The sequence below is a fragment of the Haemaphysalis longicornis genome, unplaced genomic scaffold (assembly GCF_048455015.1).
Source record: "Haemaphysalis longicornis isolate Haplotype H1 unplaced genomic scaffold, Haemaphysalis longicornis Haplotype H1 scaffold_14, whole genome shotgun sequence".
Classification (NCBI taxonomy): Eukaryota; Metazoa; Arthropoda; class Arachnida; order Ixodida; family Ixodidae; genus Haemaphysalis; species Haemaphysalis longicornis.
This window is the reverse complement of record NW_027526245.1, coordinates 37269129-37286671: the sequence shown is the minus strand read 5'-3', so window position 1 is coordinate 37286671 and position 17543 is coordinate 37269129. Positions and strand designations below refer to the sequence as shown.

The following is a 17543-nucleotide window of genomic DNA, read 5'->3' as shown; positions in this document are numbered from 1 at the left end:
GAAATCATGGACAGCTAGCCTGGACAACTGTCACGTTAATATGAACTGACAGCGCGAACTATATGGTCTGGTAAGGCTGACTCCACAAAAATGGGAACCAAACACATATCGCGGCAGAAGAGCAATTCCGCTGAAGAGCTCGACAGGCTTTGAGCACAACACGATCTGATTATAGCAGGCAAAGGCTCTCTAATATGTTGGCACAGCATTTCAAGCATTGGGAAAAGGGCTGTGAACGAGGTTTTTGTGGGTAGTTCGGGAAAAACAGTATGGCGAGTGCGTGAAATACGCAAACAGAGTATTTCAAGATTTGCGAGTTTACGCGAGCGTCATGGGCATAAAACTATACTAAACCAAACCTTCAAAGAGATTCCTGTTTGCTGCCTCGCCACCGAGCTACGCCACGTTTTCTGAGGTACGCTGCGAGGAATCCATTTGCATTGTATGCGATTCTTGGCGCGTGTGTGTGTACAGCCTCCTAAATTTAAGGAGCACATGCGCCCTAATGGCCGTTGCTTAGGTGACGGCCCCTTGCATTTTGTATCTGCAGAAGACAAGAGTACACCAAGAATTTGAGTAGTCGTAAGTGCTGATTACTTGTGTATGCGAAAGCATTCATTCCAGATTGAGTACCGCTGAATATTCGCTCGAGTTTCGCTGCGAGTGATGGACAGCTCGCAGCAATGCGATGTACAGCTCGCAGTGATGGAAAGCTCACAGCGAGCGATGGACAGCTCGAGTGATGGACAGTTTCGAGTTTGGCTGCGGTATATGTGTTAGAGTTTGGGGAATAAAGTGGTCTCATTATTTTTCTAACTTTCTAGATATGCGTGTTGCCTTTAAACAGGAATCTTTCGGACGATATTGGTGAGAATTCCACTGCCCCATGCAGAAACCGGGCCACCGGTGAGGCAAGCCCTGAATCAACAGCGCAAGATCATGTGCAGAAGCGCAACGCCTTGAGGCTATGGCTGTCATGCGCTGGTATAGTGGCGCCACTGGTGTGCTGTGTTCAGCACCATCTTGCGGGCAACAAAGAAATAGTCTTTCTGTTCCGCGAGCATACGATGGCCCGCAACACCGCATTCGGCACAGTACGAACATCACAAAGAGGATGATGTTCGTACTGAGAAGAAACACAGGGCTGTTTTCCCGCTGCATGCTGTCATTTAGAAACTGCTTCAACTAAACGCTAGCGGTGGTGCCCGAATGGAACATAAAAATAAAAAGACGAAAACCCGCGAGCCCACATACCAGAAGAAAGACACCGGAGTCAGGGAAGGTGTGTGTGCGTGCGTGTGCGTGCGTGTATGTGTATGTGTGTGCGTGTGTGTGCGTGTGTGTGCGTATATGTGTGTGCGCGCGTGCGTGCGTGTGTGTGTGTGAGTGCGTGCGTGTGTGTGTGCGTGCGTGTGTCTGTATCTATGCGTGTGCGTGCGTGCGTGCGTGCGTGTGTGCGTATGCGTGCGTGCGTGCGTGCGTGCGTGCGTGCGTGTGTGTGTGTGTGTGTGTGTGTGTGTGTGTGTGTGTGTGTGTGTGTGTGTGTGTGTGTGTGTGTGTGTGTGTGTGTGCATGTGTGTGTCGCCTCCAGGAAGCAGTAATGTATAGGAAAGACAAGGCGCGATTTTCCACCAAACGGAAGACCTTCCGTTCTGTAGGTCCCCGCGCCCCCTCGAGATCATAAAATGACGGCGCGACGTCCCAATGGCGCCGGAAACGCTTCAATGGCTTTTATTTATTCAGCTTTAGATCCCAGAAGGAACATTAACTGGCATAAAGTCACGGCTTAACACAGCAGTTGGCGGACAGCGTAGTGAAAAGAAGACCGGTGACGCGACTTTCATGGTGCTTGCTGAAGTGAGTTACTCCCGTATAAGGTCCAGTGTGCCTTTCGGTGTCACGAAGTTTTTTGATGTCCGTTGTGTGTGTGGAATTGGGGTGAAACGTTGTATGTATATTACAACACCCACGATTGCAGCCCCAAGAGCGCGAAGGTTCAGGTGTGTCGAGGCATGTTTTTGAAAATACAGCTCCGCAGCAAAGTTCCACTTGAAATTGCTGAACCTACGACAAGTGTTTGTTGGATGGGATCAAAAAATGTCGGTCGATGCTTTTTGAAATGCGTTCATAGGTTGATACACGCGTACTTAACACGCGCATAGTTTTGGACGTATATGCCCGCGAGGAGCTTTCATGAAAGCCTCTATACGTTTATTTAGCTTGTTGTTTACCCTGAAATTGCTTGAACGGGAACGGATACGGAGCGCAGAACGGAAGTTATACTGTTTTAGAAATGGTTCCTCTCGCATCGGTAGTGCCGTTTAAAAAAACACTTTTTGGAAAATGGAGATCGTTTCAAACCTGATAGAGCTGTGCGCTATGTTCGCGTAACTAGATATACCAGCGTAGGTAGTTATGCTTTTGCATGTGATCTTTGTCTGCAAAAAAGATTGTGCGCAACAAGCTCCACTAGAAATACTTTCCTTGGACCTACTGGGACAGAAACGCAAACTACAGGCTGTACAGGACCTTATGTTAGGGATATTTGAGAGTGAGTTCAATAAAACAAATGCGAGACTCTCAATTTATTTCAACAAAACTAGATGCGGGTCTCCCAATTGTGGCTAGTATGTGTCCGTCTTTTTATTGTTGTGTAGCTGTGTAGCTTGAATATTTACATCTCTTTATTTTCGTTTTTAAGCTTTCTTTATATTTTACCGTCATGACTACGTACAATGGAAGCACGCATACACGTGGGATGCATCATGCATTTTATGACGCATATACATCCTTGTACTGAGACCAGAATGCTATTTGGGGAGCCTCCAAAATAAACACGCTCCGTTTTGTGAGATAGCAAGGCATTTCATCGCAGGAGTCGTACGCGAGGTACCGTGAAGATACGCAAACGCACATATGGTTCTGTTCGTTTTATTTCTTCTCGGGTACTGTGTACTTTGTGCACATCGGCGTCGCAAGCAGATTGTCCTGTTAGCATGTATTCCCGCACGACTCGTAAGCGGAATATTTACATTGATATTACGTTCACAGTTGTTAAACTGTGAACGCAATAAAACGCTGTGATGTGTTGTGTACTAATTTTACGGTGTTTTTTCTAATTGAACCACGTAGCGAACAGCTGTATTTGTTTATTTTCTTCTTTGGAAAAAACGCCGCCGCCGCTACCAGGTGGCGCCGCGTGCTTAATTGAAACTGCAGTTTTCGAGGCCCATACACACGATGTCACGCACGAGATGCTGTATGCACGGCTGCGATGGGGTCATTGTTTACTGCGCCCATTAGGACAAAGAATAACTCAGTACAGGGAAAACAACATGCAAAACATAAGTCACGCCTATCAAGATAACCAAAAAGCCACACGCCAGTGGTTCGGCCCTTTGAAGGGAAACCTAGTATGTCGCTCAGCTACTCTCGTTAAGCGACCCTCTGATGCATTAAAGTAACGGCACTTCGTCTTTATGCCTACTGCCAAGCCCAGTGGGCAACGACCACTGGCATGAGACGATCTGGCTTCTGTTTGAAATGAGGTTTATGTCCTCCTTCACTTCCTCCTCATCCTCCTTCCAGGAGCCTTCTGTTTGTTACAGAAGCTTAGAGTTGCGAGTCACTTCTTAAAACGTAACACAGAAAACGCTATTGCTTACAACGTTATACCTGCGTCACTAGTGCTTATGCGTAGCCCGGTCAATCATTGTCTGCATCTGTTTTGGGCGGTAGATTTTCACCGTCGACGTTTTCTTTTTCGCCTTAGCAGTCTGTATGCGTCTATATACCCTCCTAGCTTGGTTATTTAGAACTTGTTACTCATTTGCGAAAGTACGTTTTATTGAGCTTTCGGAGGACCGCTGACGCAGGTGGCCTAGAATCAGGGAGGGGAGAGCGCATTTAGCAGTTCGGCACATACGAATTGGACAGGACGTTTCCAGGCGATATTTAAGGTGAGCCCTAAAAATATATCGCTCTGGCTTCGTTGGTATTGTGGAAGTGCCTGGATCTTAAGCGTTCGTTTGGAAAATACAGTAAAAACTACTGCATTTTGACCCTCTTTATTTGAAATGCGGGTCACCGCGCAGTTTTCTGAAATCGAAACCCATATATTGCGCGCTTATGTATGTAATTCTGGCAGTTTAGCTTCAAGGGGTTTATTTGGATACTCCGTGTAGCTTGAATTATACTCTGAGATATACTTAGAGCGCACATGAAACTATCAGCTGCTCCATGCGGCATACCACGTCGCCAATGATGGGAAGACGAGATTCCTTGAAAGCCGTTAAAAAGACATTCAGAAAGGAATAGCGTCGCGCTCGTAGAAACCAGAGCTGGCGATGGTAAGAATGTTCCTCCTAGTGAACTGAGACGGGCTAGTTGGTGCATGATGCTACTTAGAAAAAACAGCACCAAAAAACGATACGAAAGGAAGTAAAGACAAACACCGAGCTTACCAAACACCGAGCTGACCTGCCAACTGAGATTTGCTTAGAAGAATAACTTCCTTTACTTCCTTTCGTATCTTTTTTAGGCGCTGTTTTTTCTTAGTAGTTCCTCCTAGTATTGGGACAATCTTTTCTCCGTCTTCTGGCATACTCCTTCTCTCTAGCACTTGCTCTAGGACCACTCTATCACCATTTGCGAGTTTCGCGTACCCGGATTCTGGCTTGATGCCCAGTTAAGTAGTACGGCTTGATCATTTATTGGTGCTTACAATTCGCTTTTATTATTTTCAGTAGTAAAACGCATGAAATGCGTTTAAGACTCTTCCTCGCAAGCCCACTGAAATTAAAACAATGCCAGCAACATGGTGTTTCTTGAGGCGAGTGATTAACATTTGAACAATTTAAAATCGAAATTCTCCTGAGCACCCTAAAATAATGTGCTTCCAGGTGCTTTGCCAGCGAAAATGCCTTCTTTCAGTTTTTTAGCGTGGAAGCTTCCGTGGTGTTTTTTTCAACTACAAATAAAAACACATTTCGGATTCTAGTGTTGACTAATCTCCGAGGTCTGAAACACGCGGGTATTTATGCATTTTGTACAGTTTACGCTGTTATAACGCTACAATCCTGCTTAGCAGCACTACTTCCGTCGTGCTTTAAAATTCCATTAGCGCAAAGCTCTAAGCCTGCTTTGGCAACATACCGTTGGCAGTCGTCTATGCAGCCATAGAACAGGCTTTGCGGGGACTGCCATCCCAAATCAAACAACAAAGAAATGCCCGGATGAGTGCTCGTGAGTACGAAAAGCTGTCAGCATAAAGAACGCCCATTTCCGTCTTAACGGCGCACTTTATTATATGCCAAATGGAATAATGTAGTTAAGCAGCCCTTGGGGCACACGTAAAAAGTACAGTACACGCGGGAAAGCAGGTCGTCCGCTGTGCCTTATAAATTCCTTCAGGAAGAATATTCGACTAACCATGCATACAACCTTTCTGTTTCTTCTGTTGCAAAAAATGCGCACTGTACTCCCTCAAGAGTTCGTTACGCAACAAGAGCTCTTAGAAAATGATTGCACCTATCATTCTTCGTAGTATTGTGACTGCTTTCATGCATTGACAACAAAATGCACCAGCGACCGGCCGTGCGCATGACTTCCCACCTGAGAAGAGAAGTGCCCTAAGACACCATTCCGCCTCAGGTTCAGTGCTGCTGAGCAAATATTTTCGATTCCCATCAGCAGCTTCCTCCGCGAGCCTTGATTTGCAGCGCAATAAATTGCCGGGTTGGTAATTGGAGAGGCTAAATTCTGGCTAATAGAGCAGCTCCAACATCCTTCTCTGAGAGCTTCTCTTGAACCTTTCGATGTTTATGCGTACATTTGTATCATTTTTTGTAGTTATTTTGTACATTTCATTTTTTGGTACATTTGTATCATGCGTAAATTTGTATATTTGTATCATGCGTAAATAGCGTCGACCGAGGGGTGAGTCAGCTCCTTGTCACCGTAAAAAGAGGCGAAACGAGTGAGAGTAGTTCGCACAGTTCGCATGCACGGAACGATCCCGCCAGTGCAACCGTAGTCGGCTGAGCTGTTCCCGCAACCCCTGCCGCTTTAATCTTGCTCATTTCAGCGCGGCGACAATATCGCGTGCGCCTTGTTCATGGCAGGGCGGGTGATATCCAGCGGAAAGAGGTTGTGTCGTCCTATCTTGCGGGAACAGCCTAGCAGACAACGGTTGTACAGGCGGTATGGTTCTGCGCATGGGAACTGTGCAAACTACTCTCCCTCGTTTCGACTCCTTTTACCGTGACAAGGAGCTCGGTTAAGCCCTCGGTCGAAGCTGTCACGATATTACTTTAAAAGAGACTTGCACGGCTTGACCTCCGCTGTCGACATGTCAAGGCTTTTTTGAAAAACCTTCAACATGCCAAGAGTCGCGCCCTTTTGTGGGGTCCACGTGTTGCAGACTTTACAGGGAACGCAGTACTATTTGTCAGCGCCAGTGCACTTTGACTGAACGAATGATTCCTTTGTCAAGCGGCTGTAATTTGCTGGTAGAATTTACGGACTGACCTGCAGCCTGATAGTTAGCGGAGGGAGTGAAAAAGCCGTACGATACGGGAAGCACCGATAGAGCACAGCAGCGCTCGCCCACATTAGGTTGAAAGTTAGAATCCCAATCACGAAGAATGGTCACAAATAAAATAGACGTCACTGATACTTTTGGCGAGTTTTTGGGGTGACATCGAACAGACTCTGCGCTATTTCTAAAACACCGCAGTGGTTTATTTATTTATTTATTTATTTTTTTATTTTTTTATTTATTTTACCCTCAAGGCCAAGGGCATTACAGAGGGCAGTGGGGGTTCATTTAGGGGGAGCAATACAACAAAGAAATAAAACAAAGTGCAGCAGCAACAACAACTAAACATGTACACTTAACATCTGTTACATTGTTAATAGTGCAGTGCGGAAGCGTTCGTTATCTTGGATGCCAGACGCACCGATGGCGAGTATTTGCTCCTTCTGTGTTTTCCACCTGTATTAGAGCACAAAAAAGCGCCGCCAACTCTTGCAGTGCTTCTTTCGCCACCGAACCATTGGCTCGTGAGCTGCGAGTCCTACTCCGAAGCAGCTTCAAAAGCTAAAAAGTCTCGTCACGCGCAAAGGCGCCCTTTAAAGCACAGCCGTCAAAAATTGCTAGAACCCGCTGGTTTAGCGCTTGTGCAACGGTCAACAGCATTTGGTGCATGAGAGACACTGGAAATATATTCTATTCCGCTGCTTAAATGGTCCAAGTCTGCCATGAGAAAATTTTCAATTATGATGACCAAATTCTAAACAACCTCTATAGCTTTATCCCTCAGCAGCCGCCCACGCAGCAGAAGAGTGTTCGGTGAGCCAGCTCGGGCAAACCATTATAAAAACGCGGATTGTATATTTAACCCAACATCCCAGCTATTGCTTTTTTTCGTTTAAAGCTGCAAACCCATCTAACCCAACAACATGCTTTATTGCGCTTCGGATAAATTCAGACCCTCTGCTGATAATAAATGCGAGCCGACATTTTGGCGCACCGATGTTTTTCATATTTCGCCTCCATCAAAAACGAACTATGCGACCAGGATGGAACCCTGGGGCTAAGTAGTACAAATTACAGAATAATTCAGGATTTAAGAACCCATGATTTGTTTTCCAAACACGATTTGCTTAAAGCTAGTCAAGTATATTATTACAAATTGCTACAGTACTTCAAAAATATTTACCTTTATAACCACTATGTACCTCAGCCAGCAAGTCGGTACTGCCTGCGTGGTGGGCTTAGAAAAACACCGCAGATCCGTACTAATTTCGGTAAACAACATAACAATTTCCAGATACCATGGCTGTTAAATACAATTGAGGAATACTATGATTGTAGCAGACGGTTTTCTAACAAATTTATTTAAACAAATTCTGCTAGAACTTTGTGTGGAATATTTTTAATCGGCCGTTTATTGCTATTTTTGTCTGTAAATGTATTATTATATTTAATATATCTTTACTGTATCTATACAAGATGTACCTTTAAGAATAGGTTGTGTGTTTGCAAGCTACTAACTATTTTTGTTGTATTTAAGTATTGTACAGCTGTACGGGAGAGCCTGTGAATATATGTATTCATCCCTACTCCCCTCACCCTACTCTCGCTTCGAGTGTATTTTTGTGTCTATGAAATTGAATGTTAATGTGTTGATTGCTGCTGATCGCTGTACTGCTTCGGATTGCCCCGTGAAGCACGAGCCTCTGTCAGGCCGTAGCATTTAGCTCTTGATTCACTTTCCACAATTGGAAATTGAATAATCTTCAAGCTTGAAACATAGCCCGTGAGCCACCTCCGCGCGCCTATTTATGCAAATTTTTGCTGCTTTGTGGTGACAGAGCAAGGAACAATTAAGGACCAAGGTGAGGAAGTCTCCCTGACGTTTGGGTGACACCTAACCATGCAAATATGGACACTGAGTCTGGCACTCATCTGGCGGCGTAGGCGCGCAGATAAAGTGCAGGTGGATTTTATCAAGTGTTTGCCTGTAGTTCGTGGCGTGGCGCATGGAGGGCAAATATCATCATTGTCATGAAAAACACCAACAATATAACGTAAACGTAATGCGGACGACCATCAAGTGTTTACGGTGATGTGACCAACTGACGCTCGTATTGGTAAAATACGCTACTACAGAATAGCTTCGGGAACAGGTTTTTCGCGCATTCGTTTTCACGCAGCTCAACTGATGACATTAGGCATTTGTGGCTTCTGGCCTGTGGCTTCTGGCTGCTTTGGGTGGCTTCGAGGGCGTTTCATTGTACATCACCTGGGACCACTTGGGCAGTGTGGGCCTCACAACGACAGTTGCCTTATGTACCTACCTTTGCTTACTTCGTTATTCACTATGCTTACTTTTTACATGAATTAATACTAGTCAGCCTAAATTTAACTGGGTACGCAGACAATGACAAGAAACGAAGTACAAGCGCTATGGAAATTGAAGAGGGCACCGATGATTGTATCAGTACTGCGTCGGTTTCGCTAACCGATAAAGAAAAACTATTTCAGCGCAATGTTGCTCCAAGACCACGCGGCTAGAGGGTATAAATGTACAAGGGAAGGCGTAATAAAAGTCAGTTGGTAGTGTCAGCGTTTGTGCTTCGTTTCTCGTCATTGTCTGCGTACCCAGTTAAATTTAGGCTGACCAGTATGATCCCACTAGCTCAGATTCTGCCTATTCTACTTTTTACAGTTGAAGATAAAAATTAAGCGTAATAATATTCTTGTTCGTAATTGTAGTAGCAGTAGTAGTAGTATAGCAGTAGTTGTTTTATAGAAGTACTAGTAGCTGCAACACTATTTGTATTACTCTATCGTATCCATCCTGACTGTTTGTGCGCAGATGATCTAGGGAAGGGCGCTAAATACAAATAATTAGTCATCCTTGGGAGGCAGGCCAACACTGGACATCAGGAGGCCAATACAAAGTGTGTGCGTACGTGAGCGAGTGCGTGTTTTCTTGCGTGCGTGTACGCTTGCGTGTGCCCGGCGAGAAACTGAGAGGGAGATATAAAAGATAAAAAAGTTAGAAGTAATTATTAAGGTATTCTAGTGATCAGTCATTACAAGGAGATGAGCATCGGTATTTCAGACTTATTAGTGAGAGGACGCTGCAACTGTTCATCGAACTTCTGCTTGCACACAACCTTTCGGCATCTCGACGGGTCACGTTCGAACTACGGGCAGCGGTTTCAAAACAAAAAAAAGGAACTTGCTGCGGAAGCGCAGCATTGCAATAGCGCCCCTTTCCGCATCTTTTTCGTCCCTAAAGCATTCCGGCTCAGCATTTTAAAACCAATTTTCTGCGTTTCTGTTTTTGTTCTTGAACATCCACCCATGGTAGCAGTAAAGCACTCGATCGCACTTCCTGTTTCGCCAATCCGATCAATCTGAAGGTCGGTAAGCCCGCGGACCGCTGTTCTGCTGACCATTTTTTGCAGCCGTATAGACGCCTACAGTTTCACAAAAAACAGCTATGTAGGATACGTAAAAAGCGGGTAAATGTTATTCGTCTGGGGCCCCAGGGACGGAGCAGCAAAAGCATTATACGGAAGCAGCATTATATGGAAGCACGTCCCCTGGGATATGGGATGACCGCATTCCAGGAGACCGTGCGTTGTGCTACACGTGCTGCTTTACAATAGATTTTAGTGTTTCAACCTATCAGCGTTCTTTTTCACCAGCGAATTCTTCGGGTGGCCCATACCATTGTTTTCTGCCACAGAAAAGGCTAGCGCGCTTTAAAAATGCAGGTCGAACGTTCTGTTGTTTCAGTGCGTATACCTCGCTTCCTATCCGCGCAGTTCTCGGTTATCATTATACTGCGGTCGAGGTAAAATCAGGATAGCCCTACAGTATACCTTTGCTGCTTCCGTTTATTTAGGTTGTTGTGACTGCCTGTAGAATAGCGGCGACTGAGTCATTAAAAGCATTGCCTATATTGCGGATGTTAGGGGTAAAAATTTGAACGCATGTTGCACACTCAAATCCCGCGTTCCTATTTTGTGGGGCACTGTTTTTAATGGTCTGTATGTAGTTTTTCTTCTATTTTAAATCTGGCAGCGTTTTACTTTAAGGAGTAAAGAGAGAAACTAGCGAAGAAAGCGCACAATTAAAGCGTATCGAAGAAACAGGCGGTGATTGCGGGACGTAAAAGACTGTTTAATGGCGGATGAAACTGCTACACAGTGATTGTGATAGTAGAGGGCAGCTTCCAACAGCCACATCCTCCGTCGTAATGTTTTAAACAGAGCACAACATGCATAAATTAAACCCTACGAATCCAAAAGCAGACTCCTATCTAAAATACAATCTCTGTAATGATATACGCACGAATAAATCCCAGAAACAATACGATTCAGTCCTCCTGGCTGACTCCTGTCCGCTCCCTCCCTTTGTGCGCAGGTGTTCATCTTCCGTGTGCAGCGGGGCCCATTCGTCGAGGAGTTCTACCAGTGCGTCACGTACGGCTTCTACTCAGCGCAGTGGCAGGAGCAGCTGTACACCAGCGTCTCCCTCGTCTGCATGTTCCTCCTCCCTCTGGCCACTCTGGTCACCACATACATCTGCACCTTCTACACCATCTCAGGTGGGTGGGGGCCCTCGCGCTGGCACCGACTTTTCAGAACGAAAGCTCTGCTACGCCATGTCTTGCAATGTCATTCATCACGTCGCAATGACCTTGAGCACGCGCTACAGGTGGGACGTAACGCGACGTGATCCGCTACGGGGGGCGTCACTGCTGCGTGCACTAGGAGCCTCCCCGCTGGGGTACCACGTGACCAGACGAGAATTTAATGGCTGCTTTGCCGTCACTTCGCCCCTTAGTCCGGCTATGGCTTGAGCGCCTGCTGGGCTGTCTGTGAATGCGCTTCAGCGCAAGCGACACAACAGCTGCATCCAGTCATTCAGTAAATATAGCCAGACGACAGGCTTTGGAATCTCAAGCAAAGGCACGACACGGACCATACGACCGTCTGCGTCACGGTCTAAGAAACACAAAAAGACACATCAGCAGATTTGCAATAAGCTTAACCTAGGTGGAACACTGTGTCCGTCGTCTTGGCAAAACAAAGCCAGGCAGACCGTTCACTCGTGGTAACTAAATAGTTTTGCAACTGTTGCGGGGGTACCGACTCGATCGTAGTATTCAGGGTGTCAAACAACTCCTGTTGAAGGTGGTCACTTTGCTCGTGAATGCACGAAAGGGTGTAGGCAGACTCGAATCGGTGTCCACGGTCATCTCGATGGTCCAGCAATGTTGATGGGAAATATCTCCAACAATAATTGGTTGATTGAAAAATGTCTGTTTGAAGGCAGTCGGCAGCGACAAAGGAGACTAGTATGCTGCTTTCCCCAAAGCTTCACAGGTAATCCTGTACAACCTTCATTGCAGGGCAGTCAGCCTATCGTCTGGCACTAACTAAAGAAGCTAACCAGGAATCTACAGCCCGAACAAGGCATTTGGGACCGGGAAGGCGTTCGGATAACATTCAGAAGTTCATTATGTAGTTAGCTAGACTACCGCAGAAGACTTCCTTTGTGTTCGCGCTTGCCTAAATTTATTTATTGCATCAGCGAACCAAAAATTGCAAATTAGAAGCATTTTTCAGTTGGCGCCGCCAGTTTCAGGAAAAGTGCGGATGTGCGGTTGGTCGCCGGTTGTCGTATTTCGGTCAATTCTAATAGTTCCTTGCGATTTAGTCCTGCAAGGGTTTGGAATTCCAATTCAGAGTTTCGGTTTTCTATGCGCTTAGGTCTCTCAGAGACCACTTCTAATTGACCGGTGGTATTAGTTCAGCAATCTCAGGTTTTCCACGTACCGAGGCTTCGCCCAGAAGGAGGAGGGGCGGCTGCTATGAATGACCTTGTCGGTGTTTTATATACGGTCTTTTGCGGAAAGCTTGGAAACATACCCGACATTCCTTGAAAGTTTCTGAGGGTGAAAGTACCCGCAGTGAGAGATCGTTCAACTCGTGTAATTATAACTCCCCAGGCGCTTTAGGGACTGTTACGTGATATGTAATAAAGCATTAGCTTAGGCCTCGCGTTTACGACATTTTTCATACTCTTGTTTCCTGCTACTGTGCTCCCGTGCCTCGTCTTCCGGTGTGCGCTACTTTAACAAGCTTTTTCTCGGTTGTCTACTAGGTCAGCGTAATTATTCAAGCTAAATAATGCTTTGGCAAAGTACGCCATGGTTTCAACTGTACGTACTAAACATTTAACTTCCTGTAGATGTTTCAGAGGCCGTGCAAAATCTCCAGTGGCAAAAATTAATCTGGAGCCCTCACTGCGGCGCGCCTCATAGCGCAGGTGTAGCATCGGAGCGTTAAACCCGCGAAATTTGATTTTGAAAAGTTCGGAAAAAAATACGGAACTTTATCGATGCGCCGTATTTTTTTCCCTGATGAACACGCTCAACAAATGATTTCGCGAACTCCCTAAGGAAGCTAGCAGCCAGATAAATGCGCCATGAGAAAGCGCGGTGACCTTTGGTCCAGGGTCACTGAAAAAAATCACTGCTTTGTGGAAGCCTATAATTCCAAAGTATGTGTGAAGCAGTTTTTTTCTTTTTGAGGGGGGGGGGGGGGGCGCTGAGAGTCCTGGCAGCTCTTGGCTCTGGGACTTCGCAGATTTTAGGTTTAGAGGGTTTGTAGACGGGACGAAGACCGATAAGACGTTGTTGTTATGCCTTGAGCAATAGATGGGGGGTATATCGCCCACTGTTTTCGGTGCTCTGTTCGTGTTCGCGTCATTCTGTCAACAGAACGAGGGATAGAGGAGCAGAGAACTGCAGAGTGGGGATAGCACGTGGGGAGATATGGCTTCGAGAGTGGAGGGGAGGATGAGGAAGAAAAACTTTATTTGGATGATGAGCTGGTAAGTGGGCGGGGTGCTTAGTCTAGGACTATGTTGTTTCTATCCGCTTTGTTCACCCTTTCCGCTAGCTATACCTGCATTTAGGGTAAGAGCTGGTAGGTTCACACTTCCACTGCTCGTACGTAGGACTGGGAATCGAATTCATGTATGGGTTATTCTGACACTCCCATCCATGTGATATATAGTTGCGCGTTGGTCGCACTGTCTGCACAGGGCGGTATAGAGTGTGCGGCGGGTGGCGTGTACTATGGTGGGGTGTGAGAAAACGTGTTTGTTCGGAGCGAACTTCCTTTGCAATCCTCGCCGTGCAGCTTTCACAGACAGTGAGTGGAAGCGTGGCGCTCCTGCCGGCCATGCCTCCACTGGTTCTTGTGACTCTAGAGACCCCTTCTGTGCGTTGTAGAATCGAGTTACGCAATCAGTGTGCGTCAGCTAAAGATGGAGTAATAGCGGCGAAATGCCGATACTGGCTTGCAACACAAAAAGAGTGACAGGCAGCTGCTAAAGCGAGCAGTTGTGGCCACTCAGACGTTTAGAGCACTAAGCACCGTTGACGCGGTGTACGAAGCGCGGGATAAAACGCTCCGCTTTTGACCTCTGGAGTAAGAGAAAGGCGTGCGCGTCGGCCCGAGCGTCAAGTTCTCTCGGGGTATGGAAGAAAGGTTAACGCAATCTTGAAAATCCGCCAGTGGATCTATAAATCATTTTTGTGTGGTAGGCATCCAAAACTGCTTCGGCGGTGCGTGGGATCAGGGTGGTTGAGGAAACACAGCAGACGGAAGGTATAGGGGAAGTGGGCGTCTGCAAGTAAGTTGTTTTAGGGGATCTGGCTGTCGGCGTCTCATGTCGTCGTCGTCATAACCGTCGTCTCATGTAGTCATGGTACGAAGCCACCGAAACACTCGTTTACGCCTCGCACTAGGACGTCACGTGTACTATAAAAAAACCACCCTGGCACTCGTTTACGCCTCGCGCTTGAACGGTTCGTAACGCCTACTAAAAAACACCGGGATACTCGTTTACGTACCGCGCAAGAACGCTTCGTGCTTAAAAAACAAGTGACCTTTAGAGCAAAACTGTATACTTCCAACGGTTTCATCTCCGTGGGCAAAGCGCCAAGGTGCCAAGAATACATTTATACACTGCTTGCTTTACCCTTCCCCAGGTTTCACGTTAGTGGATGTGGTCCGCGATTTCTTTTCTATTTATCGGACGTGATGCCCCAAAAATCTGGTAGAGGGAAGAGTGGGTGTGGGAAAACCCGCCACGCATTTTTTTTTCATGTCCATTTTTTCGCAGTGTCTAAATAGCTATCACCAATACCTATATTGCTCACTTTTGGCATTCTTGATAACCAAAATCCATGTTGCAGTAGCACCATAAATATCTTAAAACTCTCTTCCTGCACTGTCAGCGCGCTCGCTGTCTATTGTTACACGATCTCGACTTCTCCTTCGAGCAGCTTTTCACTGCCGTTAACTCTACTCGAGGACGGTATCATTTCCGCACGTCGCGTTTCGTACGTCGCTCGCGAGGCTTTTAAGGTCGCCTGGATAGTGCCTGCAGAGTAACAGGAGAAAAGGGTATGGTAGCGAAATAAGTACGGTCAATCCGGGATAAAAGCCCACTGCGTGCTTCGCGAGTAAAGGCTGCTCTCTTTGGGAGCTACCATGGTTGTGCAACGCTTTCCAGGAAGACGAACAAGCTGTAGTGCGCCGAGTACACTTAGGAGGTCTGACGCACCTCGGCAAATAGAAGAAAAATGCTAAAATACACATAGAAATAAGTTGTGCCTGTAGAACTGGCTTCCTCATCAAAGTCGGCTTTACTGTACAACAATCTGCGCCGTCGTCACCTTAGCGTTTTTTTTCCAGCACATCTGCGTCGTTTCGTTCTGCGTGCTTCATTTTTCTTTTATGTCTCTCCTCTCCTCAGACTTTACCCGTTCAAGTATTGGTATGCTGGGAGTGTATGTGCGAAACATACAAAAAAAGAGCATACGGTATAGCGTGAATGCTACATATTAGGAGAGGAGAACTAACTAGTGATGAGCTGTAATATCGGCCATAACCAAACTTTACATACGCCGGTAGGCCGGGAGGCGGTGCTTTACATTAATAGACAGAAAGACCCAAACGAAGACACCCGGAAGCTAGAAAATAGCCTTCCATGACACTATGATTGCGGCGCGTAACGGCGGTCTAAACGGAGTACCAACCATACTCTGAGTCAACGTTTTGTGACAATGGAGAGACCGGGGGGCGGGAGGCGAGAACGAAGTGCTTGCGCCAAAATTGTTCCCGATAGATTCGTTCAGGTTTCAGCTTCGGTTTAGGCGTGACAGATACGCATTTTGCTACAGCCGGTCATGCAGGCATATTGGCGTCTCCTTCCCTACGCTTTATTTATTTCTCAGCATAAATCAATGCTTGAACTGCCGAACTGGGACCGACTTAATAAACTCCAATGTGGACGATCCCGGCCCACACTATGTCGTCCACAAACGGCATCTGTTTTGTCAGCGCTGCAGTTTTGAGGCATGCACTGATATGTAAACTCTTGTGGAGCTGAAAGCTCGGCAGCACCCCGGACATGTGTAGCGCGTTTAAATAGCGCGGACACGGTATACCGGAATAGTACCACGCACACACCATACCATGTACGATGCACCATTTACCATGGTGCATGGTACTATGCATGGTACCAATAGTACCAATAGTACCATGCACAAACCCCATTTGGATCGAGTTGAGCGCGTGGAGAGTGAAACTATCATATCGCTGCACTATATAAATAAATAAATAAATAAATAAATAAATAAATAGACACAGTTGATGTTTGCTCACGTCAATTCAATGTGCCCGCGTTCCACTGATCGCGCCATTACTGAAACCTTTCGTTACTGTTAGGCGTCTTTGTATGCCACCTAGAGCACTTTTGTATTTGTGGGTGTGAACAGTGTTTGCAGTGCGTATTGTGTTTATTTCCTACACCAAAAATGAAACGGGCATGCATTTTCAATTAAAAGAACATCGCACGTGCCACTGTTGTATTGATGGTTGGCCTCAGATATGCCTATTACTTCATTTTCTTTTTCTGAACAATATTAACTACAAGGTCTCCCTAGCCTCGGCTGTGTGCGAAAAACGCCAGACCCTGTCTTTCTCGTAACCTGTATTATGCAATCCCCGACTTAGACACCTCAATATTGCTACTGCCATTGCGTACTTGACGCCGCCTACATTACGCAATGAGCAGGTATCGACTGCATGGTTCCACCAGTGCATTCAGCAAATCATTCCTTCGTTTTGCCTTACAGAAGTGACTAACGAGCCCGAATCAATAGTTGTTGAACGTGACCCAAATAAATTCAAACTATCATGAACAGTCCACGTGCACAACTTGGTCCCCAGGCTACACAGTGCGTATATGTAGTGCAATCGAATCCAGATGATTCTGCGTAGTTCCCATGTCTCTTGATCTCTTGTTACCGTTGCTTTTTTATTCCCTGTTGCCCCATGCGCTGACCTGATTCTTAGCCTTTTTTTGGGTGACAAACTGTTTCGTTACACTGCTTAGTGTGGACACATCCTTCTCCTAGTGGTACCCCGTGTGTTGTTTCCTTCCGTTTTTGGCCTTGCGACTGCATGCGCTCAAACTGCGGCCCTGATCACCCCAACCCTGTTGTGCGCCAACGCTTTTTGTTTGCCGTCCTTACTGCTGTCTCATCCTTTCCTTTTTGGTGTTCCATCTGTTGTTGTAGTGTTTCCTTCCGTGTTTGGTTTTTGTCTCTTCATTCAAGCCTTTATTACCCAAGAGGTCAAACGGCTGCTTTGATCAGTCTTGTTCCCCCAAACGTCCTTGTTGTCTCTCCTTATTATTTTGGCGTTCCCTTTGTTTTTTCCTCCTGTTTTGTTGTTGTTTCTAACGAACATAAGTAAGCTTCTATCTCTTTCACTTCCCCACATTTATATAATCTTGGTTTTCCTCCCAGTGGTTATGACCACTTGCAAGCCGACGTGTACGCCCCCCACCCCCCCCCCCCTTCTACTAACGTAATGCCCGAGGTAGGGCCTTTAATCTTAAGGGCTTATGATGGCCATGCTTATGATGAAGTGTG

The 17543-nt window shown here is 46.2% G+C and overlaps 1 protein-coding gene across 1 annotated transcript in view; it reads left to right on the top strand.

Moving 5' to 3' along the window:
* The window catches only part of LOC144165257 (uncharacterized), a 372176-nt gene that overhangs the window by 302672 nt on the left and 51961 nt on the right, over positions 1 to 17543 (top strand). The window contains exon 2 of the mRNA XM_077695385.1: positions 10946 to 11129. Coding sequence (XP_077551511.1) covers positions 10946 to 11129 — 184 coding nt within the window. The remainder of the gene's footprint in view (positions 1 to 10945; positions 11130 to 17543) is intronic.